This window comes from Lethenteron reissneri, unplaced genomic scaffold (genome assembly GCF_015708825.2).
Source record: "Lethenteron reissneri isolate LAM-NWPU_2019-01 unplaced genomic scaffold, ASM1570882v1 scaffold_1638, whole genome shotgun sequence".
Taxonomy (NCBI): Eukaryota; Metazoa; Chordata; class Hyperoartia; order Petromyzontiformes; family Petromyzontidae; genus Lethenteron; species Lethenteron reissneri.
The window spans coordinates 3328101-3349185 of NW_026891375.1; the positions used below are offsets into that span (position 1 = coordinate 3328101).

Below are 21085 nucleotides of genomic sequence, written 5' to 3' on the forward strand. Positions count from 1 at the left end.
AGTCTACGCAACTTGTAAGCTGAGCGCAATACCTGTCAAACCCCTTATCAGTGCCCTACCTTGTTACAATTCAGACCTCATTGGTGCAGCCCGTGCCAGTTACAAATATCAACGTTCATCCTACAAAGTCACTATACACTACACTATACACTACACTATACTACTATACACTACACTATACACTACTATACACTACACTATACTACTATACACTACACTATACACTACACTATACACTACTATACACTACACTATACTACTATACACTACACTATACACTACTATACACTACACTACACACTATACACTACACTATACTACTATACACTACACTATACACTACTATACACTACACTATACACTACACTATACACTACACTACTATACACTACACTATACACTACACTATACATTACACTATACACTACACTATACACTACACTACTATACACTACACTACTATACACTACACTACTATAGACTGTACAATACGACTATACACTACACTATACACTACACTGCTATACACTATACTACTATACACTATACTACTATACACTACACTACTATACACTATACACTACTATATACTATACACTACACTATGCACTACACTGCTATACACTACACTACTATACACTACACTATACACTACACTGCTATACACTACACTACTATACACTACACTACTATACACTACACTATACACTACACTACTATACACTACACTATAAACTACACTACTATACACTACACTATACACTACACTACTATACACTACACTACTATACACTATACTACTATAGACTGTACTATACGACTATACACTACACTATACACTACACTGCTATACACTACACACTACACTACTATACACTACACTACTATACACTATACTACTATACACTACACTACTATACACTACTATATACTATACACTACTATACACTACACTATGCACTACACTGCTATACACTACACTATTATACACTACACTATACACTACACTGCTATACACTATACTACTATACACTATACTATACACTACACTACTATACAATACACTACTATACACTACACTACTATACACACACTATACACTACTATACACTACACTACTATACACTACTATATACTATACACTACTATACACTACACTATGCACTACACTGCTATACACTACACTACTATACACTACACTATACACTACACTACTATACACTACACTACTATACACACACTATACACTACACTACTATAGACTACACATCTAAACACTGCACTACTACACACTTTACTATACACTACACTACTACACACTACACTTCTATACCACACCTGTCAACCCCTTATCAGCGCCCTACCTTATCACAGACCAACTCAGACCTCGCTCCTCACCCCGTGCCGCTTATCAACCTCAACGTGAGAGGGAGACTCTAAAGGTGGAGGAGGAAAAACCGGGAGGACCCGGGGAGAGACACACAGAGAGAGAGAGACGCAGACTCCAAATCTACAGCAGCAGCAGGCGTCGTCAGGGTCGGGATCGAACCCACGACCTTCTGCACACCAGGCGAGGTAGTCAACATCTCTTAGCCACCGTAATGATGATGATGAGAGAGAGACGCAGACTCCAATTATACAGCAGCAGGCGTCAGGGTCGGGATGGAACTCACAACCTCCTGTAGACCAAGCGAGGTAGTCAACATCTAGCCACCGTGATGATGATGATGAGAGAGAGACGCTGACTCCAAATCTACAGCAGCAGCAGGCATCAGGGTCGGGATGGAACTCACGACCTCCTGCATACTGGGCGAGGTAGTCAACATCTCTTAGCCACCGTGATGATGATGATGAGAGAGAGACGCAGACTCCAAATATACAGCAGCAGCAGGCATCATGGTCGGGATTGAACCCACGACCTCTTGTATACCAAGCGAGGTAGTCAACATCTCCTAGCCACCCTGATGATGATGATGAGAGAGAGAGACGCTGACTCCAAATATACAGCAGCAGCAGGCATCATGGTCGGGATTGAACCCACGACCTCTTGTATACCAAGCGAGGTAGTCAACATCTCCTAGCCACCCTGATGATGATGATGAGAGAGAGAGACGCAGACTCCAAATATACAGCAGCAGCACGCGTCGTCAGCGTCGGGATTGAACCCACGACCTCCTGTAGACCAGGCGAGGTAGTCAACCATCTCCTAGCCACCGTAATGATGATGATGAGAGAGACACGCAAACTCCAAATATACAGCAGCAGGCGTCAGGGGACGGGATTGAACCCACGACCTCCTGCATCCCGGGCGAGGTAATTAACATCTCCTAGCCAACACTCGGGCCTGCCTGAAGCTGAACCAATTACATGCTCAGCTCAAATTCTAATTGGGCCATTAGTGTTTGTGTATTTGTGTGTGTGTGTGTGTTGTTGTTGTGTGATTGCTCTGGAAACAGCGGTGACAGTTCAAATGAATATTACTTCCCCGTTTCATCCTGTGAGTCTTGGCAGGAGAGGCGAGCGAGACGCACATCGCGTCCCCCCCCCCCCCCCCCACGGAGGCGAGGAGATGTTGACTACCTCGCCTGGGGTGCAGGAGGTCGTGAGTGCGATCCCGACTCTGACGACGCCTGCAGCTGCTGTATATTTGGAGTCTGCGTCTCTCTCTCTCTCTCTGATCATCATCAAGTTTTTTAAAAATATTATTTTAGTATTTCGCTGATCTGCTTGGTTCTTTCGGTAAAGTCACGTAGAAGGGAAGTAATAAAATAATAAAAATAAAACATGAGAATTATTTTATTATGTTTTATTTTTATTATTTTATTACTTCCCTTCTACGTGACTTTACCGAAAGAACCAAGAAGATGAATCACTGCAGTCACGAAAGCTTTAAATCTTTCGCTGATGTTACGTCCAGTCTGTCCAATATAGCGTTTACCGCATAAGCAATTGATCCGATTTCAACCTTCCGTTGATCAACGTTGTACTACTTTAATTCTAAATGGTGTGGATTCACTCTTCGAACCAAGACCATAATTATAATAGATTTCTGCTTATGTGATTGTGATTATGGTTGTACGTTAACACATTCCTGCGGAGGGAGCTGGTAGGAACGTCGGGTTGCTCGGTCAACGGCCTGCAGGGTCAACGGCGGCGTGGTGTATTCCGCAAATATGCCCGACTGTGAGGGCGGGCACAAGCCGGCGTGAGTAGGTGAAACGTTGAGTTTATAAGGGCACCACGGGGTGACCAGCCCCTCCCCACCCAGCCCCACCCCTCCCCACCCCTCCCCACCCAGCCCCTCCCCTCCCACCCCCCACCCAGCCCCACCATCCCCACCCTCACACTACACTATACTGTACACCACACAACTATACACGACACTGATATACACCACACTACTATACACTACACACTACACTACTATACACTACACTACTATACACTACACTATTATACACTACACTACTATACACTACACTATACACTACACACTACTATACACTACACTATACACTACACACTACACTACTATACTATACACTACACTACTATACACTACACTACTATACACTGCACTACTATACACTACACACTACACTACTATACACTACACTACTATACACTACACTATTATACACTACACTATACACTACACACTACACTACTATACACTACACTACTATACACTACACTATACACTACACACTACACTACTATACACTACACTATACACTACACACTACACTACTATACTATACTATACACTACACTACTATACACTACACTACTATACACTACACTACTATACACTACACTATACACTACACACGACACTACTATACACTACACTACGACATACCTGTCAACCCCTTATCAGTGCCATACCTTACCAACCACAGACCAACTCAGACCTTATTGGCCACCCCGTGCCCCTATCAATCACAACCTTCACCCTAAAAAGCCCGCATTGAAACGGCTGCAAGCCTCGCAGACCTGCAAACTCAATTCGCCTGTGCAAGAAAACGGGGGGAGGTAATAACCGTGGTGGCAACGTGGAGTTTGCCACCGCTGCCACCATCATCGCCACCACCACCTCCACCACCGGTCTAAGCCACGTTTTAAGCGCTCCCAAACCACAACCAACCAACGTACCACCGTCGGCCGAGATTATCGTTTACGGAATTTAACCTTTAATCCCCCCCCCCCTCGTTTAAGAGAGAGCGAGTATTATGGGGGCAAGCAGGCAGGCAGGCAGTAAACGGAGTCTTTTATTAAGTGTGCCAGGCGCCATTCTCAGCTCTTTGCTGTACCAATGGCTCAACGGCGTTCAACTTGCTGAATGAGAACAGGGGAGTTGTGGGGGGGGTGGTGGTGGTGTAGGAGAAAAAATCGACTGCCCCCAGCGTTTTGAAACGCCACCTTCACTGTGCCCCCCCTCTTCCTCTCTTGTCTTCCACTTTCACCTCTACCCCCCATCGCCCTGGACTAGACCAGAAAGTTTTCTTGGTTCTTTCGGTAAAGTCACGTAGAATGGAAGTAATAAAATAATAAAAAATTAACATGATTTAAAAATTTCTCACGAAGTTTTCTTTTTATTATTTTATTATTTCCATTCTACGTGATGACTTTACCGAAAGAACCAAGAAGATGAATCCCTGCAGTCACGAAAGCTTTGAATCGAAATTTAGACCAGAAAGCTTTTTAGACACCACGGACAAATCCCGGACTGGCTTCGGCACATTTTTTTTGGGGGGGGGGGATGTGGGTGGGTGGTGGGTCAATGCCGGATTATCCGGAAGCAAAAGTAGCTACAACACATGTCGTAGCTACAACAAATGTAGTAGCTACAACAAAAGTAGTAGCTTCGATATATGCAGTAGCTACGGGCCCCGAAGTTTCAAGGGCCCCGCGCTAAATGCTTTCAAGCTATCAATTCCGGTTCAGTGATTCTGCACTTGCTCTATTACTATAGGTCTATACTGCCTCCGACTTTTACGAACGGCTGGGTGTTGAAGTTTAGCGGTTTGTCGTATTATCCGGCTGCATAGCAAATGAAAAAAATACAATTACTTTACTGTGCAAGCAAAAAAATTAGTGTTTTTAATATTTACGTGTTTTTTTTTCGTTAATTTAAAGCCACTTTATGCTCCAGTCCCCGCATTGGTTTCATCCGGCACTGGGCTATCCAGAGGAGCTTTGTTGAGACTTCGTGCACCTGGCCTGGCACAGGCGCCGTGGTGACGCCACCGTCACCAGGTGGCGCATGGCACGTATTGCTGTTGAGACTTCTTGCCACAAGGTCACTACCGTCTGCATGGGCTCAAGCGTGGGCCTTGCTTGGGCCTTCCGTAGGACCCATCAGCCATCTTGCCGTGGTGGCCCAAGCAAGGCAGAGTTCGCAAACGGGTTTTGATTCCTTACCCGTACCCGGCCGCACCAGGGTCGCAAACGGATACCCGTACCCGGCCGGGTATCGTGTAGGGTACGGGTATCGGGTACCTGATTGCGACCTCTGGGATGAAGCCATGTTGCAGGCGCGGGTGGGTTGATTCTAGGAACTTGAATTGTGAGAAGAGACAAGACGTTGTGAAATGAGTGACAAACAGTTACTCACCAGTGACTCACGGCCTACCCGTACCCGGCCGCACCAGGGTCGCAAACGGGTACCCGTACCCGGCCGGGTACGGGTAGCCGGGTATCGGGTAGGGTACGGGTATCGGGTACCCAGTTGCGACCTCTGGGCTCCGTGTTCCCACAGCCAGGCAAGGCCTCATGCGGCCAAATCGATCGCTGCACGGTTTTGACCTGGGCCCGTCCGGGGGATATTACCTATCCGGTTGTTTCGGGGTAGCGGCAAATCGATTTGTGTCCAGAGCCGACGACTTGATTGTGACGGAGCGGATTTCGACGTTTAACATGTAAGAGGCTTTCACGACCAATATCATGCATGATACAGGTTTTGTTGGGGGGTTAGATCGTGTAAATATCTAAATAAATTTATTTGATACTCTTTACTTGATACATCAATCATGCTGTGACGGTTCCACCTGAAGACGGAAGCTTGTGTTGCCTCCGAAACCGTCGTGATTGTTATTTTCTTTTTATTTTACTTTTATTAATTTAAAATTTTTACCTACGTGATTTTACCGAAAAAACCTAAGAATATCATCGTTAATTCTTGTCGCAGATTCCTTTCATCCTGTTACAGCGCCACGGTCCACATTCAAACGATTACACCGCAGCTTATTTTCTTAGTTTTTTTTTACTCAACTGTGGATGATACACATGGGCAAGCGATCGCCGCCTTTCCCACCTCGTTACTGTGACAAAAACCACACGCACCCATCCTATCACCAGCGGAATTCACCTAAGAACCAATCGACGACGACAAATAACGACGGGAAAACGACGATCCGAATATACAGAACCACCACCCCCCCCCAAACCCTCCCCCTAAAAATACAAGTGCCTTTACTCAAGACGTCGTACGAGACGACCTGTACCGACAGCGAAAACGCGAGAGTAACAAATGGAAAACGAATATTTAACGACGACGACGACGACAACGACAAAAGCGGTTAAAAACTACTCGCGACGACGGACAACGGGGGTGGGAGAGACCGGGCGGACAGAGGTCGCAAACGGGTTTTCATTCCTTACCCGTACCCGTACCCGGCTGCACCAGGGTCACAAACGGGTACCCTACCCGTACCCGGCCGGGTATCGGGTAGGGTGTGGGTATCGGGTACCCGATTGCGACCTCTGAGATTAAGCCATGTTGCAGTTGCGGGTGGGTTGATTCTAGGAACTTGAATTGTGAGAAGAGACAAGACGTTGGGAAATGAGTGACAAACAGTTACTCACCAGTGACTCACGGTCTACCCGTACCCGGCCGCACCAGGTTCACAAACGGATAACTGTACCCGGCCGGTTACGGGTAGCCGGGTATCGGGTAGGGTACGGGTATCGGGTACCCGGTTGTGACCTCTGCCGGGCGGACAGCGCCGCGCTCGCCACACTTTACCGGCGACGGATGGATGGAACCTTCCGGTTCCTGGCCATCGGTCGGTGCTATGGTTCGAAGCGGCCAGCCGGGAGATTTCCGTGTTTTTGCGGGGGACGGAGAGCTGGCGGTCGGAATGGAGCCGGGAGAGGTGGAGATGTGGCCGCGAAACATTTTGGGATGGAAACGGGTTCAACCGCGGGGAGGGAATTCCAGACACCGGGGTCGTTGATATGGGTATGGGGGGGGGGGGGGGGAGCAGCAGAGGAGATCGAGTGATCGACCTCTTGGGTTTGTATGTAGAGACAAAGGCGGCCGAGCTTTTATTTCTGGCTACACCACCCTTATAGGTGTGCAGTGCTGGCCTCCATAGGTGCTCGCTCAAAGCACTTGCTCAAAGCAAGAGCTTTTGGTAGGCTGCATGGGAAATCTTTGTCTCCTGTGTGCGTGTGTGTGTCTTCATGCCATAAGGATGCCATTATGGCCATCAGGACTTGCTTAAGTGTCCAAAGGGCCAGCCCAGTCAGTGTGGGCTCACACGTGAGCCTCCCTTTGGCCTTCTGTAGGACCTCCAGTCATCTGACCTCCAGTAGAGAGATCACCTCTTTCCCAACGTACGTAGCCAAGCATGCTAAACCGGAGGTGCTGGCGGGAATCTGAAGCACTAATTGGGTTTGGGAGAACCTCCCCCATGGGTGATAGGAGGTTCACAGTGGATGTGATCCTGGGTTGCTGGATTGAATCGTGCGAATGTGCGAGTCTCAACAGTTCGTATGGCGTTGGAACAAAGCAAGGGAGCAGGACATTAAAATGTGCCCGGATTGAATCCGACAGGCCGCCCTGGTTAATGCCGCGAGGCGGGAATTAACCGTAGCAATTAGTGCAACTACCCACGCACCGTCCGCTTCACTCGCAGCAACGGGCATTTAAAGATCCCGTGAAGTAATTTCTGAGCGAGCGGAAGGGATGCAGTGGATAATACGAGTTGGAGACTGCACATTATCCCACGGAGTGTAGTCCACAACCCTTATTGTCCACTCGCTCTCCTTCAGGCCTGCCTTTTTTGTGCTGTGAAAAAAAAACATTTATCTGAAACGGCGGCGTAATTAACGAATGTGTCGAGTATTTGTTTTTTTTGTCGCTGCTTCCAGCTACAATTTGGAGCCGACGGGAGGGGGGGAGGGGGGGGGGGAATTTGAGAATTGGCGGCGCGGTTTCTTGGCACGTGCCCCGTGGGAGTCCAAAGTCTGACGGCGACAATCCAGATTGCCTCTGTGGCGTTTTTTGTTGTTGGTTGTTGTTGTTGCGGTGAGAGGTTCGTGAAGTTTTGTACACGGGACAGAGGGTCGATGGACTTGGGGTCGTGACTATGGATACGGCCTAGCGCAGGCTTGGCCTCTATCACAGCCTGACTCAGGTTTGGCCTCTATCATGGCCCAGTTCAGACTTGGCCTCTAACACAGCCTGACTCAGGCTTGGCCTCTAACACAGCCTGACTCAGGCTTGGCCTCTAACACAGCCTGACTCAGGTTTGGCCTCTAACACAGCCTGACTCAAGCTTGGCCTCTAACGCAGCCTGACTCAGGCTTGGCCTCTAACACAGCCTGACTCAGGCTTGGCCTCTAACACAGCCTGACTCAAGCTTGGCCTCTATCACGGCCCAGTTCAGACTTGGCCTCTAACACAGCCGGCTCAAGCTTGGCCTCTATCATGGCCCAGTTCAGACTTGGCCTCTAACATTGCCCGGTCCAGGTTTTGCATCTAACATAGCCAGCCCAGGTTTGGCCTCTATCACAGCCCAGCTCAGCATTGGCCTCCAACGCGATCCGGCTCAGAATTAGCCTCTATCACAGCCCAGCTCAGGCTTGAGTCGCTCAGTTGCTTACAAAGACGCTCAGCCGAGTTCCTGGTCCTGGCCTCGAGCTCGTGGAGAACCGCCGTGCTCCGAGCGGGCTCAAGTTAAGTGGCGTGGCTTTTAAGCCAGACCCAAACCTGAGCCAAACCACACACACCTGTGAACCAGGGGCCTGAGTGTGTGTGTTGCGAGTGCGCGGGAAGGTTTGTGCGCGCGCGTCTTTTCGCTGGCACACAAACGTAACGTGTCCACGTTATTCTCACAGACGAACCGTCGCAACCGCGATTCCATTAACGAAAACAGCAAATTCTGTAAACACCAGGCCCTGATAAAATACAACAAAAATACCGACGAGAATTCATCCCCCCCCCCCCGCCCGCCACCACCCCCCGCAACCCCCGTTAAGTGTTAGAAGGTGCATCATGGGACCTCCTTTGCCGGTACCAAAATATACTAATAGGGTTTTTCCCCTTTTTTCTGGCAACAAAACTGACACCTTTTTCAAGGAATCATGCTTACATTAATCACAATACTTGCAGTCAAATGCAAACAAAAACGATACGGGTGGAGCTCTGCTATTGCTTGCTCAAAGCAGCCCTTTTTTAAGAGCATTTCAGCCTCCTCTTCCAAGCCGGCTTGGCATCTTGGAAGGGATAGGAGTGCCCACATTTTAACCCCCCATCGCGTGCGACCCGCAAGTTAACTTAATCGTAGTGAACCCACTTAACATCACCGGGTGGAGACGGAGGCCGTGATGGTGTGCGGGGCTTGCGCCATTGTTTCGACTGCCGTGCTGGGAGACAGAATCGAACCGGGTGACCTCCGGAGTTCCCAGCGTTGTTAACCATCACACCACCGCAGCACCATTAGCAGCAGCAAGCATGCCTGCATGTGTATCGGTGTGTGATTGATCCCGGGGCCTCGTACGACGGAGGAAGTGGCCAACTCCCGTGAGTGGATCGCAAGTCCGCTCTGCTAACCATGACACCACGGCAGCAGCGGCAGCAGCAACATCCCTTGATTACGTTGCAGATGGAAATGATTAAACATCTTGCGGGACAACCGCGATGGCGGCGACGAGGACGACGAGGACGACGAGGACGACGAGGACGACGGCGGAGGACATCGGCACCCACGATCGGAAATGTGTGGCGACAGACGACGATCGCCGCCTCCGATTCGTGGGGGCGGCGAGCAAACAATGCGGAATCCAAAACAGTCTCTTCTGTCGTGCACCCGGCCCATGCTGCTGCCACTCCCCTCCCCTTCCCCCGCCCCCCGCCAACTCTCTGTTCATCACCGGCGGGATTTCAAACTTTGTGCAAAGATTTTGCCGTCGGGGCCCAGGGGCGGCCTCGTGAAAGTCCTGGCCGCGGGTTGACGTCGTCGTGACGCAATGGCGGCCATGGTCGTGATGCAATGGCGGCCATGGTCATAAAGCAGTAGAGGCCAACGTCCTAACCCAGTGGCGGCCGGGGTTGTGATGCAATGGCGGCCGGGGTCACCGTAAAACCTCCCACAATCCTTGCACGGAGCTGCCACTGTTGGGGGCGCGGGCGTCACCGAGGGAAGTCTGGGGGGGTGAGAAGTTCACGACGACCCAGTCGCCGGTGCAGGGCCTCCCAGACGACGGGGTTGGTGGTGGGTGGCAGGGCAGGGCGGCCTTCTGGGGGAGCCACCATGTCGGCCCCCTCCCCCCCGCCCCCCCTCTGGGGGAGGCTGCTAGACGTAGCCCTGCCGGGCGTACGTCTGCCCCTCCATATCGAGGATCGTCCGTGGGGCGGCAGCGCTGATCGGGGTCGCCGCACGCGCCGCCGCGTACTTGAACGTGTGGTCTCTGCGGAGTGCATGGGGCGGAGGGGGGAGGGTGGACGGGGAAGGGGGGGGTACCCACACTTTAGCACACCGCTGCACGCGACCTGCGACTCCAGGCCAAACAATTACCGATGCCCCCGCTCAGCGGATGCTCGTCACTGTCGGAGCGATGCTCATTGAGTCACCGCGCGAACGCCTCGGCAAGTTTTCCACATCGATTAATGGGATGGCGACCACCGTGACCTCACAATGGACCATTGTGACCTCACAATGGACACGTGGTTTAGCAGCAAAGCCAACACGTGGACAGCACGCTTCCTTCCCACGTCACTCAGGCCGTGCATGCGAAATGCACAAGCATTTTTCGATTTAAGGCTTTCACGACTGCAGGGATTCATCTTCTTGGTTCTTTCGGTAAAGTCACGTAGAAGGGAAATAATTAATTTATAAAAATAAAACATAATAAAATACAATTCTCACGATGTTTCGGCCACAACGCAAGCAGCCGTCCTCAGGTGAAGAACAGGTCTGTCGGAAAGACAGCGTCTGAATGTCTTTCTGTCTTTCCGACAGACCTGTTCTTCACCTGAGGACGGCTGCTTGCGTTGTGGCCGAAACGTCGTGAGAATTATTTTATAATGTTTTATTTTCATTATTTTATTATTTCCCTTCTACGTGACTTTACCGAAAGAACCAAGAAGATGCACAAGCATTGTTATTTGACTCATCCCATCAGCCACACACACACACACACTGCCCCGGCGATGGTTCACCGGTAGGGCGACCACCATTCTCTCTCCGCGTGAGTGACCTCGTTCTGAGGGCCAGGTTTTAATAAGAAAACCTCCGCTCCGAACTCTGATCTTTCGTGTGATGCAAGCAATCGAGGCTCAGCCCAGTTACCTCTGCGTAGAAGACCGGGCCCCAGTACAGCAGACGCAGCACAGCAACCCGCCGCCTAGGATGGCCAGACCCGAGCCGGCCCAACCCATGTACAAAGCGGGCCCCAGCTCATACCTGCACGCAAGAGACAAAGATTTGTTTTCCCCCCGTATAGCCTTAACAGACTTTTGGGGCAAGTTGTTGTTCGCGATTTGTAGCGCCTATGGAGGCCAGCCAACACTGTGGCACACGAGGGGGTGGGTGGCCAACACCACGCCCGCCCAACACCACGCCCGCCCACCGGCTCTGCTGCCTTTGTGTACACCCACAGGTACTTGTGTACACACACAGGTACTTGTGTACATACACACACGTACACAGGCTCTGGGTTGAGGTTATGGTCAGGGTTAGGACCTGTGTGTGCTGGATTGATAGTGTCAGGGTCATGGTCAGGACCTGTGTTTGCTGGATTGATAGTGTCAGGGTCAGGTTCAGGACCTGTGTTTGCTGGATTGATAGTGTCAGGGTCAGGTTCAGGACCTGTGTTTGCTGGATTGATAGTGTCAGGGTCAGGTTCAGGACCTGTGTATGCTGGACTGGTAGTGTCAGGGTCATGGTCAGGACCTATGTATGCTGGATTGATAGTGTCAGGGTCAGGGTTAGGACAAGTGTGTGCTGGATTGATAGTGTCAGGGTCAGGGTCAGGACCTGTGTTTGCTGGATTGATAGTGTCAGGGTCAGGTTCAGGACCTGTGTTTGCTGGATTGATAGTGTCAGGGTCAGGTTCAGGACCTGTGTTTGCTGGATTGATAGTGTCAGGGTCAGGTTCAGGACCTATGTTTGCTGGATTGATAGTGTCAGGGTCAGGTTCAGGACCTGTGTTTGCTGGATTGATAGTGTCAGGGTCAGGTTCAGGACCTGTGTTTGCTGGATTGATAGTGTCAGGGTCAGGTTCAGGACCTGTGTTTGCTGGATTGATAGTGTCAGGGTCAGGTTCAGGACCTGTGTTTGCTGGATTGATAGTGTCAGGGTCAGGTTCAGGACCTGTGTTTGCTGGATTGATAGTGTCAGGGTCAGGTTCAGGACCTGTGTTTGCTGGATTGATAGTGTCAGGGTCAGGTTCAGGACCTGTGTTTGCTGGATTGATAGTGTCAGGGTCAGGTTCAGGACCTGTGTTTGCTGGATTGATAGTGTCAGGGTCAGGTTCAGGACCTGTGTTTGCTGGATTGATAGTGTCAGGGTCAGGTTCAGGACCTGTGTTTGCTGGATTGATAGTGTCAGTGTCAGGGTCAGGACCTGTGTTTGCTGGATTGATAGTGTCAGGGTCAGGTTCAGGACCTGTGTTTGCTGGATTGATAGTGTCAGGGTCAGGTTCAGGACCTGTGTTTGCTGGATTGATAGTGTCAGGGTCAGGTTCAGGACCTGTGTTTGCTGGATTGATAGTGTCAGGGTCAGGTTCAAGACCTGTGTTTGCTGGATTGATAGTGTCAGGGTCAGGTTCAGGACCTGTGTTTGCTGGATTGATAGTGTCAGTGTCAGGACCTGTGTTTGCTGGATTGATAGTGTCAGGGTCAGGTTCAGGACCTGTGTTTGCTGGATTGATAGTGTCAGGGTCAGGTTCAGGACCTGTGTTTGCTGGATTGATAGTGTCAGGGTCAGGTTCAGGACCTGTGTTTGCTGGATTGATAGTGTCAGGGTCAGGTTCAGGACCTGTGTTTGCTGGATTGATAGTGTCAGGGTCAGGTTCAGGACCTGTGTTTGCTGGATTGATAGTGTCAGGGTCAGGCTCAGGACCTGTGTTACTGGATTGATAGTGTCAGGGTAGGTCAGGACCTGTGTTTGCTGGATTGATAGTGTCAGTGTCAGGGTTCAGGACCTGTGTTTGCTGGATTGATAGTGTCAGGGTCAGGTTCAGGACCTGTGTTTGCTGGATTGATAGTGTCAGTGTCAGGGTCAGGACCTGTGTTTGCTGGATTGATAGTGTCAGGGTCAGGACCTGTGTTTGCTGGATTGATAGTGTCAGGGTCAGGTTGAGGACCTGTGTTTGCTGGATTGATAGTGTCAGGGTCAGGTTCAGGACCTGTGTTTGCTGGATTGATAGTGTCAGGGTCAGGTTCAGGACCTGTGTTTGCTGGATTGATAGTGTCAGGGTCAGGTTCAGGACCTGTGTTTGCTGGATTGATAGTGTCAGGGTCAGGTTCAGGACCTGTGTTTGCTGGATTGATAGTGTCAGGGTCAGGTTCAGGACCTGTGTTTGCTGGATTGATAGTGTCAGGGTCAGGTTCAGGACCTGTGTTTGCTGGATTGATAGTGTCAGGGTCAGGTTCAGGACCTGTGTTTGCTGGATTGATAGTGTCAGGGTCAGGTTCAGGACCTGTGTTTGCTGGATTGATAGTGTCAGGGTCAGGTTCAAGACCTGTGTTTGCTGGATTGATAGTGTCAGGGTCAGGTTCAGGACCTGTGTTTGCTGGATTGATAGTGTCAGGTAGGTTCAGGACCTGTGTTTGCTGGATTGATAGTGTCAGGGTCAGGTTCAGGACCTGTGTTTGCTGGATTGATAGTGTCAGGGTCAGGTTCAGGACCTGTGTTTGCTGGATTGATAGTGTCAGGGTCAGGTTCAGGACCTGTGTTTGCTGGATTGATAGTGTCAGGGTCAGGTTCAGGACCTGTGTTTGCTGGATTGATAGTGTCAGTGTCAGGGTCAGGACCTGTGTTTGCTGGATTGATAGTGTCAGGGTCAGGTTCAGGACCTGTGTTTGCTGGATTGATAGTGTCAGGGTCAGGTTCAGGACCTGTGTTTGCTGGATTGATAGTGTCAGGGTCAGGTTCAGGACCTGTGTTTGCTGGATTGATAGTGTCAGGGTCAGGTTCAGACCTGTGTTTGCTGGATTGATAGTGTCAGGGTCAGGTTCAGGACCTGTGTTTGCTGGATTGATAGTGTCAGGGTCAGGTTCAGGACCTGTGTTTGCTGGATTGATAGTGTCAGGGTCAGGTTCAGGACCTGTGTTTGCTGGATTGATAGTGTCAGGGTCAGGTTCAGGACCTGTGTTTGCTGGATTGATAGTGTCAGGGTCAGGTTCAGGACCTGTGTTTGCTGGATTGATAGTGTCAGGGTCAGGTTCAGGACCTGTGTTTGCTGGATTGATAGTGTCAGGGTCAGGTTCAGGACCTGTGTTTGCTGGATTGATAGTGTCAGGGTCAGGTCAGGACCTGTGTTGCTGGATTGATAGTGTCAGGGTCAGGTCAGGACCTGTGTTTGCTGGATTGATAGTGTCAGGTCAGGGTCAGGACCTGTGTTTGCTGGATTGATAGTGTCAGTGTCAGGGTCAGGACCTGTGTTTGCTGGATTGATAGTGTCAGGGTCAGGTTCAGGACCTGTGTTTGCTGGATTGATAGTGTCAGTGTCAGGGTCAGGACCTGTGTTTGCTGGATTGATAGTGTCAGGGTCAGGACCTGTGTTTGCTGGATTGATAGTGTCAGGGTCAGGTTGAGGACCTGTGTTTGCTGGATTGATAGTGTCAGGGTCAGGTTCAGGACCTGTGTTTGCTGGATTGATAGTGTCAGGGTCAGGTTCAGGACCTGTGTTTGCTGGATTGATAGTGTCAGGGTCAGGTTCAGGACCTGTGTTTGCTGGATTGATAGTGTCAGGGTCAGGTTCAGGACCTGTGTTTGCTGGATTGATAGTGTCAGGGTCAGGGTCAGGACCTGTGTTTGCTGGATTGATAGTGTCAGGGTCAGGTTCAGGACCTGTGTTTGCTGGATTGATAGTGTCAGGGTCAGGTTCAGGACCTGTGTTTGCTGGATTGATAGTGTCAGGGTCAGGTTCAGGACCTGTGTTTGCTGGATTGATAGTGTCAGGGTCAGGTTCAGGACCTGTGTTTGCTGGATTGATAGTGTCAGGGTCAGGGTCAGGACCTGTGTTTGCTGGATTGATAGTGTCAGGGTCAGGGTTAGGACCTGTGTTTGCTGGATTGATAGTGTCAGGGTCAAGGTCAGAGCCTGTGTGTACTGGACTGGTAGTGTCAGGGTCAGGTTCAGGACCTGTGTTTGCTGGATTGATAGTGACAGGGTCAGGTTCAGGACCTGTGTTTGCCTGGATTGATAGTGTCAGGGTCAAGGTCAGAACCTGTGTGTGCTAGATTGATAGTGTCAGGGTCAGGTTCAGGACCTGTGTTTGCTGGATTGATAGTGTCAGGGTCAGGTTCAGGACCTGTGTTTGGTGGATTGATAGTGTCAGGGTCATGGTCAGGACCTGTGTTTGCTGGATTGATAGTGTCAGGGTCAGGGTCAGGACCTGTGTTTGCTGGATTGATAGTGTCAGGGTCAGGTTCAGGACCTGTGTTTGCTGGATTGATAGTGTCAGGGTCAGGTTCAGGACCTGTGTTTGCTGGATTGATAGTGTCAGGGTCAAGGTCAGAACCTGTGTGTGCTAGATTGATAGTGTCAGGGTCAGGTTCAGGACCTGTGTTTGCTGGATTGATAGTGTCAGGGTCAGGTTCAGGACCTGTGTTTGCTGGATTGATAGTGTCAGGGTCAGGTTCAGGACCTGTGTTTGCTGGATTGATAGTGTCAGGGTCAGGTTCAGGACCTGTGTTTGCTGGATTGATAGTGTCAGGGTCAGGTTCAAGACCTGTGTTTGCTGGATTGATAGTGTCAGGGTCAGGTTCAGGACCTGTGTTTGCTGGATTGATAGTGTCAGGGTCAGGCTCAGGACCTACGTACTGGATTGATAGTGTCAGGGTCAGGACCTGTGTTTGCTGGATTGATAGTGTCAGTGTCAGGGTCAGGACCTGTGTTTGCTGGATTGATAGTGTCAGGGTCAGGTTCAGGACCTGTGTTTGCTGGATTGATAGTGTCAGTGTCAGGGTCAGGACCTGTGTTTGCTGGATTGATAGTGTCAGGGTCAGGACCTGTGTTTGCTGGATTGATAGTGTCAGGGTCAGGTTGAGGACCTGTGTTTGCTGGATTGATAGTGTCAGGGTCAGGTTCAGGACCTGTGTTTGCTGGATTGATAGTGTCAGGGTCAGGTTCAGGACCTGTGTTTGCTGGATTGATAGTGTCAGGGTCAGGTTCAGGACCTGTGTTTGCTGGATTGATAGTGTCAGGGTCAGGTTCAGGACTTGTGTTTGCTGGATTGATAGTGTCAGGGTCAGGTTCAGGACCTGTGTTTGCTGGATTGATAGTGTCAGGGTCAGGTTCAGGACCTGTGTTTGCTGGATTTATAGTGTCAGGGTCAGGTTCAGGACCTGTGTTTGCTGGATTGATAGTGTCAGGGTCAGGTTCAAGACCTGTGTTTGCTGGATTGATAGTGTCAGGGTCAGGTTCAGGACCTGTGTTTGCTGGATTGATAGTGTCAGTGTCAGGACCTGTGTTTGCTGGATTGATAGTGTCAGGGTCAGGTTCAGGACCTGTGTTTGCTGGATTGATAGTGTCAGGGTCAGGTTCAGGACCTGTGTTTGCTGGATTGATAGTGTCAGGGTCAGGTTCAGGACCTGTGTTTGCTGGATTGATAGTGTCAGGGTCAGGTTCAGGACCTGTGTTTGCTGGATTGATAGTGTCAGTGTCAGGGTCAGGACCTGTGTTTGCTGGATTGATAGTGTCAGGGTCAGGTTCAGGACCTGTGTTTGCTGGATTGATAGTGTCAGGGTCAGGTTCAGGACCTGTGTTTGCTGGATTGATAGTGTCAGGGTCAGGTTCAGGACCTGTGTTTGCTGGATTGATAGTGTCAGGGTCAGGTTCAAGACCTGTGTTTGCTGGATTGATAGTGTCAGGGTCAGGTTCAGGACCTGTGTTTGCTGGATTGATAGTGTCAGTGTCAGGACCTGTGTTTGCTGGATTGATAGTGTCAGGGTCAGGTTCAGGACCTGTGTTTGCTGGATTGATAGTGTCAGGGTCAGGTTCAGGACCTGTGTTTGCTGGATTGATAGTGTCAGGGTCAGGTTCAGGACCTGTGTTTGCTGGATTGATAGTGTCAGGGTCAGGTTCAAGACCTGTGTTTGCTGGATTGATAGTGTCAGGGTCAGGTTCAGGACCTGTGTTTGCTGGATTGATAGTGTCAGGGTCAGGCTCAGGACCTACGTACTGGATTGATAGTGTCAGGGTCAGGACCTGTGTTTGCTGGATTGATAGTGTCAGTGTCAGGGTCAGGACCTGTGTTTGCTGGATTGATAGTGTCAGGGTCAGGTTCAGGACCTGTGTTTGCTGGATTGATAGTGTCAGTGTCAGGGTCAGGACCTGTGTTTGCTGGATTGATAGTGTCAGGGTCAGGACCTGTGTTTGCTGGATTGATAGTGTCAGGGTCAGGTTGAGGACCTGTGTTTGCTGGATTGATAGTGTCAGGGTCAGGTTCAGGACCTGTGTTTGCTGGATTGATAGTGTCAGGGTCAGGTTCAGGACCTGTGTTTGCTGGATTGATAGTGTCAGGGTCAGGTTCAGGACCTGTGTTTGCTGGATTGATAGTGTCAGGGTCAGGTTCAGGACCTGTGTTTGCTGGATTGATAGTGTCAGGGTCAGGGTCAGGACCTGTGTTTGCTGGATTGATAGTGTCAGGGTCAGGTTCAGGACCTGTGTTTGCTGGATTGATAGTGTCAGGGTCAGGTTCAGGACCTGTGTTTGCTGGATTGATAGTGTCAGGGTCAGGTTCAGGACCTGTGTTTGCTGGATTGATAGTGTCAGGGTCAGGTTCAGGACCTGTGTTTGCTGGATTGATAGTGTCAGGGTCAGGGTCAGGACCTGTGTTTGCTGGATTGATAGTGTCAGGGTCAGGGTTAGGACCTGTGTTTGCTGGATTGATAGTGTCAGGGTCAAGGTCAGAGCCTGTGTGTACTGGACTGGTAGTGTCAGGGTCAGGTTCAGGACCTGTGTTTGCTGGATTGATAGTGTCAGGGTCAGGTTCAGGACCTGTGTTTGCTGGATTGATAGTGTCAGGGTCAAGGTCAGAACCTGTGTGTGCTAGATTGATAGTGTCAGGGTCAGGTTCAGGACCTGTGTTTGCTGGATTGATAGTGTCAGGGTCAGGTTCAGGACCTGTGTTTGGTGGATTGATAGTGTCAGGGTCATGGTCAGGACCTGTGTTTGCTGGATTGATAGTGTCAGGGTCAGGGTCAGGACCTGTGTTTGCTGGATTGATAGTGTCAGGGTCAGGTTCAGGACCTGTGTTTGCTGGATTGATAGTGTCAGGGTCAGGTTCAGGACCTGTGTTTGCTGGATTGATAGTGTCAGGGTCAAGGTCAGAACCTGTGTGTGCTAGATTGATAGTGTCAGGGTCAGGTTCAGGACCTGTGTTTGCTGGATTGATAGTGTCAGGGTCAGGTTCAGGACCTGTGTTTGCTGGATTGATAGTGTCAGGGTCAAGGTCAGAACCTGTGTGTGCTAGATTGATAGTGTCAGGGTCAGGCTCAGGACCTGTGTTTGCAGGATTGATAGTGTCAGGGTCAGGTTCAGGACCTGTGTTTGCTGGATTGATAGTGTCAGGGTCAGGACTTGTGTTTGCTGGACTGGTAGTGTCAGGGTCATGGTCAGGGGCTCCGGTAGGTCAGTACAAGCACTCACTTTGTGCCGGCGTAGAAGGGGTCGAAGAATTCTGCAACCACCTGCGCCGCGTACCACGACACCGCGATGATGGAGCTCAGCCCTGCCGGACACGCAAAAGACAAAGGTCCCCCGTGTAGCCTTAAGAGACTGTTTGGGCAAGTGCTATTCGCGAGCACCTATGAAGGCCGGCACGCCTTTGTCTCCGCAGTGACGACGTTTACACACCGCACCAGGTACTCATTTGAGGCTGAGTCGGACACACAAATGCACAGGTAAAGCTCCCCCATGTAGCCTTGACAGACTGTTTTGGGGCCAAGTGCTGCAACAGCGGCCACGGGCGCGCTCTCTCACCTTCCAGGATGTAGATGATGCCCGCGGAGAAGACGATGCGACCCTTCACCGCGGGGTCGCTGCTCACGATGTTGGTGCAGCGCATACCCAGGAAGGCGAGCAGCGTGCCGAAGAATCCGAGCACGATCGCCGTGATGACCAGAGCCCGGCACGCCTGCACGTGGCCTGGCGCACGTGGGGGCGGACGGGAGGGCAGACGGACGGACGGTTAGATGGATGGACCCACGGACGGACGGAGGGTTAGACGGAAGGAGGGTTAGACGGATGGACCCTCGGATGGATGGAGGGTTAGACGGACGGACGGTTAGATGGATGGACCCACGGGTGGACGGAGGGTTAGACGGACGGACGGTTAGATGGATGGGCCAACGGACGGACGGAGGGTTAGACGGAAGGAGGGTTAGATGGATGGACCCACGGACTGGACGAAGGGTTAGACGGAAGGAGGGTTAGATGGATGGACCCTCGGATGGATGGAGGGTTAGACGGACGGACGGTTAGATGGATGGGCCAACGGATGGACGGAGGGTTAGACGGAAGGAGGGTTAGATGGATGGACCCACGGACGGACGGAGGGTTAGACGGAAGGAGGGTTAGATGGATGGACCCACGGACGGACGGAGGGTTAGACGGAAGGAGGGTTAGAAAGACGGATGGAGGGTGAGATGGATAGACGGAGGGTTAGACAGATAGACGGACAAAGGGTTCGACGGATGGTCGGACGGAGGGTTAGAGTGACGGACGGCTGGAAGCACTATCTATAGAACAACGGACGGATGGTTTTACAGACGGCTTGCTGGATGGATGGGTAAGTGAACGCATGGAGAGACAAACGGACAGATTCGTGCACGGACGGCGAGACGGACAAACGCGCGGATGGATAAACAAGAGTCAGCATGGACCGAGAGATGGGTAGAAGGTCAGACAGACGGGCAAATAACTCAACTTGACTTTACGGCCCCAATAAACATTCACAGGGGTGGTTGTCTGCGCATGGCCGTGATGTTAAAACAGCGTCTCAATTCCTCCCCCTCCTCCAACCTGCAGTTGGTCAGGGCAGACTAAAGCCCTGGGGACTCTGGATTTGGTGAAGTAATCTCGAGATAACGCCAAGAGCTCTGAGCAAACACCACGGGCATGGGGGGTGGGGGGGTAACGATTGCCACAGAGATGGTGCGTCAACGTGTCCTGAGCGATCTTGGCGGCTTTACGTCTGTCATCTTCGTCTCCGACTGATAGGCCATCGAGCTGACGGCGCTAATTGGTGTACCACGAGGCCAAGGCAGCCGGGGTTGCCAAGGCGGCCGTGATTGGGGGTTGTGGGTTGGGCGGCACAGGATGGTGGCCCAGGTTCAAAGGTCAGACTGGTGCCCGAGGTTGGTAGGCGCCCGGCGGATGGTGAATGTTCGCTCCCAGCCACAAGCCAACGTCGGTTTAACTATTACATTAATAAAACACTAAAACAAATAGATTGTATTTTTAGCAGGTAATAATGAGACACTGAGCTGGGTAGCTACTTTTTTTTCTTTTACAGAAGCGACCCTGGCATGTTCACTAAATATGGAGGGGAAAAACCCAGAGGAAACCGGAGAAAAAATATTCACGCGGCCACGGAGAGAGAAAGCGAGAGACACGCAAACTCC

The 21085-nt window shown here is 50.8% G+C and overlaps 1 protein-coding gene across 1 annotated transcript; it reads right to left on the reverse strand.

Annotated features, from left to right (window-relative positions):
* Nucleotides 1-9242: 9242 nt before the first annotated feature.
* Nucleotides 9243-19764, reverse strand: LOC133362927 (claudin-15-like). Its single transcript, XM_061581908.1, has 4 exons — nt 19443-19764; nt 19110-19191; nt 11580-11693; nt 9243-10698 (listed from the first exon to the last, which is right to left on the reverse strand). The coding sequence occupies exons 1-4, from the start codon at nt 19525-19527 to the stop codon at nt 10584-10586; spliced, it is 396 nt and encodes a 131-aa protein (XP_061437892.1). The 5' UTR covers nt 19528-19764; the 3' UTR covers nt 9243-10583.
* Nucleotides 19765-21085: the final 1321 nt, after the last annotated feature.

Bases quoted from the DNA above. Each gene is read 5' to 3' on its own strand.
- LOC133362927 (XM_061581908.1), bottom strand. From the start codon at position 19,527: ATGCGCTGCACCAACATCGTGAGCAGCGACCCCGCGGTGAAGGGTCGC. The intron at 19,192-19,442 runs GTGAGAGAGCGC...CGTGTCCGGCAG, and splicing joins CATCATCTACATCCTGGAAG to GGCTGAGCTCCATCATCGCG. The intron at 10,699-11,579 runs GTAACTGGGCTG...TGCACTCCGCAG, and splicing joins GCCCGGTCTTCTACGCAGAG to AGACCACACGTTCAAGTACG.